The 14,209-nt window shown below is 37.0% G+C and overlaps 1 protein-coding gene across 18 annotated transcripts in view; it reads right to left on the bottom strand.

The window, feature by feature from the left end:
• The window catches only part of EIF4G3 (eukaryotic translation initiation factor 4 gamma 3), a 373,254-nt gene that overhangs the window by 12,887 nt on the left and 346,158 nt on the right, over window positions 1-14,209 (bottom strand). For all 18 annotated transcript variants that reach the window (XM_077150955.1, XM_077150957.1, XM_077150961.1 and 15 more), the window contains one exon: window positions 12,931-13,029. In XM_077150955.1, coding sequence (XP_077007070.1) covers window positions 12,931-13,029 — 99 coding nt within the window. The remainder of the gene's footprint in view (window positions 1-12,930; window positions 13,030-14,209) is intronic.

The following is a 14,209-nucleotide window of genomic DNA, read 5'->3' as shown; positions in this document are numbered from 1 at the left end:
ATATCTGACTTTAGATATTTGTGTCCTCTCTCTTTTCCTTTGTCAGTATAGAAACCATCTAAAGTATACAATTACTGGTTCACAGTATCATCATATGTTGTGCATAAAGCTACATGATCAAATTTAGAACATTTTCATTACTCCAGAAAAGAAATAAAAAAAGAAAACCCTATTCTCCCACATTTTTTATCCTGCCATTATTGATCCAATGTTCCACTGGAGTGGTACATTGTTATTAAAGGGTATTAAAATATCACTGTTAACTATAGTCCATAGTTTATGATATGCACGCTTTTCTGTACACCCTCTATTATTAACTCCTTATAACAGTGTCATACATCTGCCCTAGTCCATGAAAGAACTTTTTTTTATTTGTACAGTTAATCATGGACATCACCTACCACAAGATTCACTGTGTTATGTATTCTCATGTTTTAACCTCCAGTTTTCCTCTTGGTGACATAAATGACTCTAAACTTTCCCTTTCCACCACAATTACACACCATTCAGTATGCTAATTATTCTCACAATAACATGCTACTGTCACCTCTGTCCATTCCTAAACACTTAGGTTCACCTTAAACATTCTCCATGTATTAAGCAATCGCTTCCCATTCTTTAGCCTCATTCTAGATCCCAGTAATCTACATTCTCTATATTTTGTCTGTGAGTTTCTAATTAGTTGATATCAGTGAGATCATAAAATATCTGTGCTTTTGTGTCTGACTTATTACACTTAATAATGTCCTCAAGGTTCATCCACATATTGCCTCACACTTCAGAATTTCCTTCATTCCTACTGCTCATCGTATGTATATACCAAATTTTCTTTATCCATTCTTCTGTTGAGAGACACTTGGGTTGTTTCCATCTTTTGGCAATTGTGAATAATGCCACTATGAACATCAGTGTGAAAATGTCTGTTTGCACCCCTGCTTTCAGATCTTCCAGATATATCTTGAATAGTGGGATTGCCAGGTCATAAGGCAACTCTATATTTAATTTCCTTAGGAATCACCAAACCATCCTCTACAGTAGCTGTGCCATTTTACATTCCCACCAGCAGTAAGTGTTCCAATTTTTCCACCTTCTCTCCAACATTTGTAGTTGCCTGTTTAATAGCAGCTATTCTAGTATGTGTAAGATGATATCTCATTGTGGTTTTGATTTGCAAAACTAATAGCTAGTGAAGCCGAGTATCTTTTCATATGCCTCTTAGCCATCTGTACTTCCCCCGTGGAGAAATGTCTATTCATATACTTTGCTCACTTTTTCAATTAGGTTGTCTTTTTACTGTTAAGTTGTAGAATTTCTTTATATATACTGGATATCAAACCCTTATCAGATATGTGGTCTCCAAATATTTTCTCCCTTTGGGTTGGTTGCTTTTTCACCCTTTTGATGAAGCACTCAAGTATTCGATTTTGAGGAGCTCCTATACATCTATTTTTTCTTTTGTGCTTGTGCTTTTGGTATAAAGTATAAGAAACTACTGCCTATCACTAGATCGTGAAGATGTTTCTGTACATTTTCTTCTAGTTTTTTGGTACGGGTTCTTATATATAGATCATTGATGCATTTTGAATTAATTTTTGTTTAGGGTGTAAGACAGGGGTCCTCCTTCATTCTTTTGGCTACGGATATCCACTTTTTAAAATACCACTTTCGAAAGGACTGTTCTGTCCCAGTTGAGTGAACTTGAGAGCCTTATTAAAAATCAATTGATCCTCAATGTGCAAAATTTCATGAAGTCATTGAGCAGATGGGACAAAAAAAAAAATTAAAAAAAAAAAAATCAATTGACCATAGACCTGAGGGTCTATTTCTGAGCTCTCAATTTGATTCCATAGATCAATATGTCTAACTTTATGCCAGAACCATGCTGTTTTGACCACTGTGGTATTTAATATGCTTTAAAATTTCAGCTTTCTTCTGGTTACTGTTTTCATGTACTATCACTTCTCACCCTTTTACTTTCAACCTCTTTGTGTCTTTGTACTTATAGCGATTCTTTTATAGAAGGCATAAAGATGGACCATGTATATTTTTTAATCCAATCTGCCTCCACTGCCTTTCAAAAAAGGAATTTAGACAGCTGACTTTTAAAAAAAAATATTTTAATTGAGAAATATCCACATATGTACAGTCCAACCATATCATACAATCAGTGGCTTACAATATCATCACATAGTTGTGTGTTCTTCACCATGATCATTTTAAAAACATTTGTATCACTCCAGAAAAAGAAATTAAAAGGAAAAAACGAACTCATCTATTTCATACCCCTTACCCCTCTTCTCTTATTGACACACATTATCTCAATCTGCCCAATTTTTATCCTTTATCTCCCCCTATTATTTTATTTTTTATCCTTAAAAAAAAATTCATCTCTCTATATCCTGGGTGAAAGGGACATCAAACACAAGGTTCTCATAATCACACAGTCACATTACAAAAGCTGTATGGTTATAAAGTCATCTTTAAGAATCAAGGCTACTGGAAAACAGTTCAACAGTTTCAGGTACTTCCCTTTAGACACTCCAATACACCATAAACTAAAAAGGGATATCTATATAATGCATAAGATTAACCTCCAGGATAAACTCTTGGCTCTGTAGGAAATCTCTCAGCCACTGAGACTTTATTTTGTCTCATTTCTTCCTTCCCTGTTTTGGTCAAGATGGGTTTCTCATTCCCACGATGCTGGGTCCAGGCTCATCCCTGGGAGTTAGGTCCCAAATTGCCAGGGAGATTTATGCTCCTGAGCATCATGTCCGTTGTAGGGGGGAGGATAGTGAGTTCAACTGCCAAGATGGCTTAGAGAGAGGTCACATCTGAGCAGAAAAAGAGGCTCTCTGGAGGTGACTCTTAGGCATAATTATCAGTAGGCTTAGCCTTCCCTTTGCAGGAATAACTTCATAGGGGCAAGCTCCAAGATCAAGGGCTCAGCCTATTGAATTATTTGTTCCCACTGCTTCAGATGGGGAAGTTGAATATTTCCTCCTTTCTCCCCAGTCCCCAAAAGGGACTCTGCAAATACCTTTTCATTCTTTGCCCCAATTACTCTGGGATATATTGCGGACCACAGACTTTTAAGGTAATTACTGACAAGAAGGAAATTATTTTTTTGTAATTGCTTGTTTTCAGTGTCTTATGTTTTTTGTTTCTCAATTACTCTATTTCTGCCTCATTTTTGTATTTAGTTGCTTTTTTGTAGTGTAAAATTTAAGTTATCATCTTCTTTCCTTTTCTATTTTTTCGTTATTTTCTTAGTGGCTACATTTGTAATGTCAATGAACATCTTAAACTAATAAAAATCTAGTATGCCCATTAACATAGCTTATAATGCTATTTCACACATTTGCCTGCTAAGTCATATGGGGAAGGGGGGGCAGCAGTTACAAATCCAAAGTATAATAACACAGGATTTTATATTTACCTATTAATTATCTTTACCAATGTTCTTTATTTCTTCTTATGGCTTCAAGTTATTCTCTAATGTCCTTTTGTTTCAGCCTTAAGGCCTTTTAGTTTTTCTTAAAGGGCAGGTCTTCTGGTAATGAACTCTTTCAGCTTTTATGTATTGGTAAATGTCTTAACTTCTCTGTTTTTCAAAATTGATTTTGCAGGGTAATTCTTGGGTGACTTTTTTTTTTCCCTTTCTAATTTTCTCTAGGGAATTTAAATATGCCATCCTAGTGTCTTTTGGCCCTCCATGGTTTCTGAAGAGAAATGCACTGTTAATCTTATTGGGGATCCTTTGTATGTGACAACTTGCTGCTTTCAAAAATCCCTTCTTTGTGTGACTTTTGATAATTTTGTATCCCAAAAACAACAGAATACACATTCATTTCAAGTGCACATGGACCATTCTTCAGTCTAGACCACACAGTAGGTCACAAAACAAGTCCCAATAAACTTACAGAGACTGGAAGTATAAAAAAGCATCTTCTCTGACGACAAAAGAATGAAGCTAGAAATCATTAACAGATGCAGAACTGGAAAATCCATAATTATGAGCATTTAGCATTGTGGGTGAATGAATAACTCACAGATATTGAAGTTTTGTTAACTTAATTGGATAAGAAAAGTTGGTGATTGGTGCATTTAAAATACATAATTTTATGTAGCTTAGAAAGTAACTCCCAAAATGCAAGGAAATAAAGTACAATTCCACAGACAAGTTTAGTGAGAATAATGAAGTCTTGGTTGGTGGGGGAGGGAACTAAGGTAGGGTGTTTTCTTTAATTTGACTTTGTTGTGGTGAGCATAAGAATATCAACAATTGCTGAGTCTAATCCATTAACCAGGCACACCAAAGTGCCTAATGGCTGTTGTTTAACACAAAGTGTTTCTGCTCCAAAGAAATTGCACTGTGCTCTCCAGAAAGTTGTAAATAGTATTATCCCATCACCTAGCAATCCCACTTCTTGGTATATGCCCAAGAAACTGAAACCAGGGAATCGAACATATTTGTACACCAGTGTTCACAGCAGCATTATTCACAATGGCCAAAAGGTGGCAGCAACCCAAGTGTCCAGCGACAGATAAATGGATAAATAAAATGTGGTATATACATACAACAGAATACTGTTCAGCTGTAAAAAGGAGTGAAGTTCTGAAGCATGCTACAACTTGAGCTTAAAGATATCATGTTGCGTGAAATAAACCAGAAAAAAAGAGACAAATATTGTATGATCTCACAGGAAATATCTAGAAGAGGCAAATTTCATTGATACAAACAGAGAGTAGATTATAGGTTGGGGGAGGAGTTACTATATAACGGGTAGAGAATTTCTGTTTGAGGTGATAAAGTTGCGGTAATGGACCTTGATGATGATGACAGTTCAATATTGTGAATGTAATTAATACTACTGAATTTTATATTTGAAAGTGGTTAAAATGGGAAATTTTGAGTTTTATACATGTTGCTATAATAAAAAGTTAAAAAGAAATAAAAAGAAAAAGAGCATCTTCTCTGACCATAACAGAATGAAGCTAGAAATCAATAACAGAGGGAGAACTGGAAAACCCATAAATATAGAGCAGTTAAGCACTATCAACAGTACTATCAACAATGGACTGGCAGTCTAATCAGAGCAATCAGGCAAAAAAGGAAATAAAAGACATCCGACATCAGAAAGGAAGAAGTAAAACTTTCCTTATTTGCAGATCTTATATACAGAAAATCCTTAAATATCCAAAACAAAGCTAGTAGAGGTAATAAACAAATTGAGCGAAGTGGCAGGGTACAAATCAACAGTTAAAAATCAGTGGTGTTTCTATATACCAGTAATCAACAATCAAGAGAGGAAATCAAGAAAAAAAATCCTTACAATAGCAAATAAAAAAAAATCTAGGAATAAATTTAACAAAGGATGTTGTTCTAGTTTGCTAGCTGCCGAATGCAACACACCAGAGATGGATTGGCTTTCAATAAAAGGGGATTTATTTAGTTAACTATACTTCTTCAGAGGAAAGGCAGCTGACTTTACACTGAGATTCTTTCTTACATGGGAAGGCACAGGGCAAGCTCTGCTGACCTTCCTTCCAGGCCTCTGGGTTCCAACAATTTTCCCCAGGGTTTTTCCTTTCTGCCTCTCCAAAAGCCTGGCTGAGCTGTGAGTGCTGAGATGAGGTATGCTGAGCTGCTTGGGCTGTGCTACGTTGAGCTGCCTCCTAGCCGAGTGCAGGTGTAATCAGCAAAAGATGAGCTTCACATGCCATTGGCTCATGTCCACAGCAATAGAAATAGGCACCTTCACTTGGCCAAGCTGACATCTAAACCTAACTATCACAGATGCGAAGGACTTATACATGGAAAACTACAAAACATTGCTAAAATAAATAAATGAAGGAAGACCTAAGGGAGGACATTCTGTGTTTGTGGATTGGAAGACTATTGTTGAGATGTCAATTCTACCCAAAGTGATTTACAGATTCAATGCCATCCCCCTTCTTCACAGAAATGGACAAACCAATCATCAAATTCATACAGAAGGGCAAGGGGCCCCAAGTAGCTAAAACTACCTTCAAAAATAAGAATTAGGTTGGAGGACTCACTGCTTTTAACACTTAGTACAAAGCAACAATAATCAAAACAACATGGTACAGGCACAAGATCAGACATATAGACCAATGGAATATAGCTCAAAGTTCAGAAATAAACTCTCACACCTGGACAACTGATTTTTGACAAGGGTGCTAAGTATACTCAGTGGGGGAAAGAACAGTCTCTTCAGTAAATCCAGTGGTGAGATTATTGAATAGCCACATGCAAAAGAATGAAAGTGGTCCCTCACCTTACATCACATATAAAAATTAACTCAAAATGGATCAAAGACCTAAATATAAGCAACCAAACTCTAAAACTCCTGAGAAGAAAAGAAAGGGAAACATTTTTGGGACCTTGGGTTAGGCAATGGTTTCTTGACTTTTGCACCAAAAGCAAGAGCAGCAAAAGAAAAAACAGAAAAATGGGGCCTCGTAAAAATTAAAAAACTTCTATGTCTCAAAAGACCTTATCAATGGGAGAAAATATTTGGAAACCTTATGTCTTGGTTTGAAGCTGTTATTATACCATAAAAAGTCATGTTCTCTTAATCCATCCTTGTGCAGGCAGACCTATTGTTGGGTAGGACATTTGCAGACCTATTGTTGGGTAGAACATTTAGATTAGGTTGTTTCCATGGAGATGTGACCCACCCCATTCAAGGTGGGTCTTAATCCCCTTGCTGGAGTCCTTTATGAGAGGATAAAAGACAAATGAAACTCAGAGAGCAGAGAGCAGCTAAGAGATGAACTCCAGAGAAAAACCTCCAGAGGACAGACAGAGCCACTGAAACCAATCTAGGAGAGGACTAGCAGATGTTGCTATGTGCCTTCCTATGTGACAGAGGAACCCTGGATGCCAACAGCCTTTCTTCCAAGTAGGTATCTTCTGCTTGATGCCTTAATTTGGCCATTTTCATGGCCGTAGAATTGTAAATTTCTAAACTAATAAATCCCCAATAAAAAAGCCAACCCATTTCTGGTACATTGCATTCCGCAGCATTAGCAAACACAAACACTATATATCTGGTAAGGGTTTAAAATGCAGAATATATAAAGTATACAACTCAACAACAAAAAGACAAACAACCCAATTAAAAAATGGGCAAAATACTGGAATACGGCAAAAAAAGCACATTAAAAGATATTCAATGTTATTAGCCATCAAAGAAATGACCTAATTGAAAACACAATGAGATACCATTCCATAACCACCTGTTTGGCTACTATTAAAAAAATGGAAAAAAAAAAGTGTTGGAGAGGATGTGGAGAAATAAGAACACTTGTACATAGTTGGCAGGAATGTAAAATGGTGCAACCACTATAGAAAGCATTTTGGTGATTCCTTAGAAAGCTAAGAATAGAGTTACCATATGAGCCAGCAATGCCACTTCTAGGTATATACCAAAAAGAACTGAAAGCAGGGACTCAAACAGATATTTATAACCTGATGTTCATAGCATCATTATTCATAAAAGCCAAAAGGTGAAAGTAACACAACTTTCCATCAACATATGAATGGATAAACACAAGGTGATGTATGTCTACACACACACACACACACACACACACACACACACACACACACACACACACAGGAATATTATTCAGCCATAAAAAGGAATGAAGTTCTGAAACATGCTACAATATAGATGAATCTTGAAAACATCATGTTGAGTGAAATAAGCCAGACACAAAAGAACAAATACTGTATGATTTCACTTACATGAAATAAGCACAATATACTATTTCATAAAATATGAACCTAGCATAGGGGTTGCCAGGGATCAGTGGGGGTGGGGAATGGGGAAATTAATGTTTAATTGTTATGGAGTTTCTGTTTGGGGTGATATAAAAGTATTGGCAATGGATGATAGTGATGAAGCAACAAGTTTGTGAATGTAATTAACACCACTTGTATATTTGAAAGGAATCTAAGAAGAAATTTTAGGTTGTTACCAGAAACAAAAATCCCTAGGAACATACTACACAAAGCGTGAACTCTAGTGTAAACTATGATTATAGTCTGTAGTATGATTATAATAATAGTGTTTCATCAGTTGTAACAAAGATACTGTACTATCACAAAACATTAATAGGGAAAGCTGCGTGTGTGCAAAGGGAGTTTATAAAACTCTACTTTTTGCATGATTCTTCTGTAAACCTAAAGTGCTTTAGAAAAAGAAAAGCTAAGGTCATTAAATTGAGAAATTTCTTGTTTTCTAAATGTAGGTGTTTAGTGCTAATAATTCACTCTAAGTATTTCTTTAGTTGCATTGCACAAATTTTGATATGTTGTTTTCTTGTTCATTGAATTCAAAATACTTTTTAATCTACAAATTACTCAGAAGTGTTTTACTGAGTGAGCTTTCAAATATTTGTTGCCCTTATTCTTAAAGGTAAGTTTAGTTAGACAGTTCTAGATTTAACTATGTTCTCACCACTTTGAGATGATTACAACATCTTCTGTCTTTCCGTTGTTGCTACTGCAAAACTAATGCTCTTTCCTTTCTTAGGAGTGCTAGTTTGAAAATGTCATGTCCCCCAGAAAAGGCCATGTTCTTTTTTATTTTGGGGGGGGCGTGCACAGTCCAGGAATCAAACCTAGGTTTCCTACATGGAAGGCGAGCATTCTACCACTGAACCACCTTGGCCGTGTTCTTTTCATCTATCTTGTGGAGGCAGACTTATTGTGGGTGGAATCTTTTGATTAGGTTGTTTTAACTGAGATATTACCAAGCCCATTCAAGGTGGGTCTTGGTTCTTTACTGGAACTCTTTATGAGAGGATGAAAGGCAGAAACACCAAGAGAGCCTGGAGAGAAAAAAACACTCAGAGATGCTGAGAGAACACATAGAAACTCAGAGAGGAGGCCCTGAAAACAGAAGCTGAAAGCAACAAGATATGGGAGCAAAGGACCAGCAGATGTCGGCCATGTGACTTATATGGCAAAGGGACCCTGGATGCCAGCAGTCTTTTTTCAGAGAAGGTATCTTCCTCTTCATGCCTTTGTGTGGATATTTTCATGGCCTGAGAACTGCACATTTATGAGCTAATAAACTCCCTTTGTTAAAAGCCAGTCCATTTCTGGTATATTGATTTTAGCAGCTTTAACAAACTGAAACAGATTTTGGAACCGGATAAGTGGGGTGCTGTGCTTTGCAAATACCAAAAATGCTGAAATGGCTTTATAAATGGATAAGGGGAAGATTCTGGAAGAACTGTGAGATGCTTAATAAAAAGGTCTAGATTGTTTTGAAGAACCTGTTGGCAGAAATATGGATGCCAAAGGTACTTCTGATGAGGACTTAGACAGAAATGATGAATGTGCTATTGCAAACTGGAAGCTGTTTTACAGTGGCAGAGAATTTGGCAAAATTGAGTACTGGTGTTGGATTGAAGGGACAATTTTAAAGTGATGAGCTTGGACATCTAGCTCAGGAAATTTCCAAACTATATATGGAAAATGCAGCCTGGCTTCTCCTTGAAATTTACAGTAAAATATGAGAGAAAAGGAATAAGTTGAGAACTGAACTCTTGGGTGCAAAGAAATCAAAATTTGATAGTTTGGAAAATTCTGGGCTTCCAGAAAGTGAGACACCAGAAGATAGTGTCCCATGTGAGGATTTAAACAAATATCAAACCAGTCAGCCATTTCAGAACAAATAGAGATGGAGTTATCCATAAAGGTTCTATGGAAAGTCCTACTGTCTTGACGATTGGGACCCCTGTGTGCTACTGCCTGCGAAACCAGCAAGTTTGTTGTGGGATCTGGATAAATAGAACCATTGCTAGTCTGGACTAAAAGGGACAAAACTGAAGGAAAAATTGACTTCAAAGGCAGAATCATGGAAGCTAGGGTTTGCAGCCAAGAAGCCTTGGGCCAGGAGAGCAGACCCACCTATGCATGTGGAAAGGGTGAGTCTGACCCAGAGTTTGCAGAGGGTGGACATTTTGCCCTATTGTTCAGGAACAGTGTCACCACCCCAGGGATCTCAGATGCCTGGGGAAATGAGAGGGGCTTGGCTACCTTGTTCAAGAAGAATGCTGCCACCCCAGGCCTTAGAATAGGATGGAGCATTCCCTGGGGAATAGGGAGAGCCTGGTTACCTTTCCACCTTTATAAAGGGTGTATCTTGAAAATGGCCAGGAGTCTGGCTGTCACCTAGATTCTTGAGGAGAGTGGAGCCAATAATGTCATGGTCTTTCCAATTCTTAGAGATATTGGAACCCTCACCACAGTGTTTGGAGAGTGTAGGGCTGCTGCAAAAGCCATTGGCAAGGGTGGAGCTGCCAGTCTCTCAAGCCCCGAGGAAAAAATGTTATTCTTTAGATGACTTTCAGAACTGGAAATCTATTGAAGTTTGCCCTGCAGGTTTTCAGAATGGTCTTGGACCTTTGATTTTTTTTCCATTTCTCATATGGTAATAGAGACATTTATCCTATGAATTTACCTCCTTTGTATATTGGGAACAGATAACTTGCTCTAAGTTTCACAGGTCTACAGCCAGAGGAGAATTTTGCCTTAGGACAGACCACAGCTGGAACTGATTTTGATGATACCTTATACTTACCAAAGTTGTACTTATCTCATTATTGTTACTGACATGATTTAAGATTTTTATGATACTGTAATGGAATGAATGTATTTTACATATGGAAAGAACATGTCTTTTTGGGGGGTTGAGATGGTGGAGTGTGCTGGTTTGAAGCTGTTATGTACCCCAGAAAAAGTAATGTTCTTTTAATCCATCCCTGCTGGGGCAGACCTATGATGGGTATGACCTTTTTTGACTGGGTCGTTTCAACTGAGATGTGACCCAGTGCAGTCAAGGTGGATCTTAATCCTTTACTGGAACCATTTATGGGAGGATAAAAGGCAAAAACACCAAGAGAGCTTGGAGAGAGAGAGAAACAACTCAGAAAATTAAGAGAATGCACAGATACTAAGAGAGGAGGCCCTGGAGGCAGAAGCTAAAGACAATGAGAATCAGGAGCAAAGAACCAGCAGATGCTGGTCATGTGCCTTTTCATATAACAGAGGAACTGTGGATGCCAGCAGTCTTTCTTCAGAGAAGATATCATCCTCCTGAGGCCTTAATTTGGACATTTCTATGGGCATAGAACTGTAAATTTATAAGCTAATAAATTCCCACGTTAAAAGCCAGTCCATTTCTGGCATATTGCATTTTGGCAGCTTGAGGAAACCGAAACTGTATGTACTGTAATTCTTTAAAGCTCCTTAAAATTTTCTCTTTGTCTTTGGAATTATACAGTTAATATGTAATCACCCTGTCTGGTAAACATGTGCTTCCTGTATCCATAGATTCACATTATTTTACCAGTTATGTAAAAGTCTCAACCGCAATCTCTTCAAATACTGCCTCATCCATTTAGTCTATTTTTCCTTCTGGGACTCCAATTAGACGTACTTACAGACTTTCTCATTATATCCTCCAAATCTTATAACATCTACATTCCTCAAAATTCTACCTAGTTTTTTTTTCTCCCAAATCTTCCCAGTCATTTTGATTAGTCTCTTCTTGTTTGCCCATTTTTAAATGACTTAATCATTTTTAGAAACACTTAAGAGAGTTTTTTTATATTCTGTGTGGGGTAATTCTATTATCTTAAATCTTTGGGGTCCAAATCTATCATTTGTTATCTGTTTCTCTACTCTTACTTATGGTTAATTATTTCATTAAATGTTAAATTTGTAGAAAATATGGGGGCCAAGTTGAGGATGATTTCCTCCAAAGAGTACTCGGATTTTGCCAGGGTGATACTGAACTGAGACCAATTCAACCTTCTCCCAAGATCTCTAGCGGGCCTAAGGAATGTGCAGTTAGGGCAATATGCCTTTCACATATGCTTACTGTTCAAAGTTCAGGTTTCATTATTGGCTTTTCTTATTCTTTCTGGACCCTTGGAAATTTCTTCCATTTTTTGAGTTCAGCAATGCAACAGAAATTATGCATTCTACCATTTTCTTTGTTATGACAGGAGTGCTCCCCAGTATGTATACATTGCAACCCAAAAGGAAGGTGAAGTCTATAGTAACTGAACATAATGTCTTCTCTCAGAACAATATACTTACTGTAAAGTTATTTTCAGATTATTCTAATATTTTCTTTTATTTAGAGTGACATTATCTCCTTACTTCTGATTTTGTTGGCTGTTTTAGGTTTAGTTTTCCTCAATGTGTTTTATAATTTTATTTTGCACGACCATTTTGAGAAGGAAGTTGTTTTCTCTATCAGTCTTCATGGCCTTCCTTGCCTCTACCTTACCCTCTACATTTCCTCATTTAGGACCAGATTATATTGGCAATGGGTGCTTCTGCTTTATAATATTGTAAATTTCTTGATCTAGCTGCCAAGTTAGTAGGCAGCCTAACTAAGGTTCTGGTTGCAAGACTGTGTCTACTTCCTTATACTTATTTGTATATGGAGTTTCACCTGGTTTCATGCAGTAAGCAACTCTCTAATCTTTTACCTTGGAAGAGGCATTCTAATACCCATTATCCCACAGAAATAACTTTCGGTTGCCTGTACCTGCTTTCAGACCCAGAGTACAGAAAGTCTGTAGATTCAGCTCTACTACTAATGTCTTATCTATTTCTTTCTGGCTTATGGAGACATGTAGCCTATTTTCTGAGTGTGGCTAGGTCTTTTAAATATTCCTTTATATTTTATCAATTATGTAGTTACTATGGATTGGGGTGACCTGAAAGCATGAATTTAACAATGCTGTCATTATCAAGATTTCTATTTTGATCTAATTTTAATGACTGAAATACTAAGAAAATTATCTTTATTTCCTCTGTGAAATAGAACAACTACTACCAAATAGGAAAACATAAGCATTGTTCTTACTCACTTGCTCCAACAGAAAATTATGTACATCTTCCCCTTCTGGTAAAAAGTCCTTCCAGCTGAGGTCAGCCTCCCTCCACAAGGCTCCCACTTTCTTATGGCTCTAAAACACACATAAATCCAATTCATTTACTTTCATATTGGAAGAAGGTAAAAAGGCATGCTTTAAGTCAAGAGTGCAGAACTCTAAAGACTAAGAAATCAAAATTGTCTTTTGTAAACATGCAGCCAATTTCGAGGACTCGGCTTTTGAACAGAGACATCTGAATGCATGTACATGCAATAGTAAGTAGCTGAAGTACAGTTGTTTAGGCGAATAATATACACGTTTAATGATTTGCTCAATTTACTTATCAAATGCCAAAAGTTGGCATTTGGATTTTAAGAATATAAGCACCTAAAAAGGGTCTAATACACAGGTTTGTAAATTCAACATTGTCTCTTGTCCTAGAGAGTGCTATTTGTATCTGCTATTAAAGTCATTCAGGAAGGCTCACTGGAATTACTCTTCAAACTAGATCATAATTATTGCCTGATTATGAAAATGCCTAATACAGTTTTGCTCCTAAACCAGGAATCAGCAGTGTTTCAAGGGTAAGCAAGAAGCACAAGGCTGAGTCCAAGAAATAACAGAGAAGAGCTGCTGTCACCTGGAAAATTGAGACAGCAGGTCTCCCTGTGGAGGTACAAGTTCACTGCCTGAATAAAATCACAGAGACAAAAAGAAATGTCAGGTTTTGAGGCTGTAGCTGTCATCTCAGAAGCATGTATTCATTATTTTATAAAATAACTTGTCCAAGGGACAGCTGATAACTTGATATAGCCAAGATTTGAACTCAGGTGGTCTGACTCCACAGCTTATGCATTATGAGAATCTGGTTTCTATTTCTACAAATAAAAGGTAATCAAGACTTTGAGTTTTGAATAAGGGCTAAAGTCAAGTAGGTAGGAGAGAAGGAGGGAGATTTGGAGATAACAAATTGGGGTTCAGTAAAAATTTCAGTGCCATCAAACAAAGACTGTAACAAATAGGTAATTAGCTAGATCTAGAGGCCAGACTATTTAGTACACCGATCTGAACAATTACACAAATGCAATACAGAGGAACTTCTGTAGATTCAGAAGGAGAAATGAAATGCTAACAATTATCTTTATCAAGGCCTATATAAAATAGTGAAATCTATCATATCAATGATCTCCGACTCAAGTCTGAATAAGTCAGAAATGTCTCAGATTTTCACGTGCAAGTTCTGTTTTGTTTTGACATTTCTCATCTTAGATGT

The sequence above is a fragment of the Tamandua tetradactyla genome, chromosome 2 (genome assembly GCF_023851605.1).
Source record: "Tamandua tetradactyla isolate mTamTet1 chromosome 2, mTamTet1.pri, whole genome shotgun sequence".
In the NCBI taxonomy this organism is placed as follows: Eukaryota; Metazoa; Chordata; class Mammalia; order Pilosa; family Myrmecophagidae; genus Tamandua; species Tamandua tetradactyla.
The sequence above is the reverse complement of the archived record's forward strand: the minus strand, read 5'-3'. Positions and strand labels throughout refer to the sequence as shown.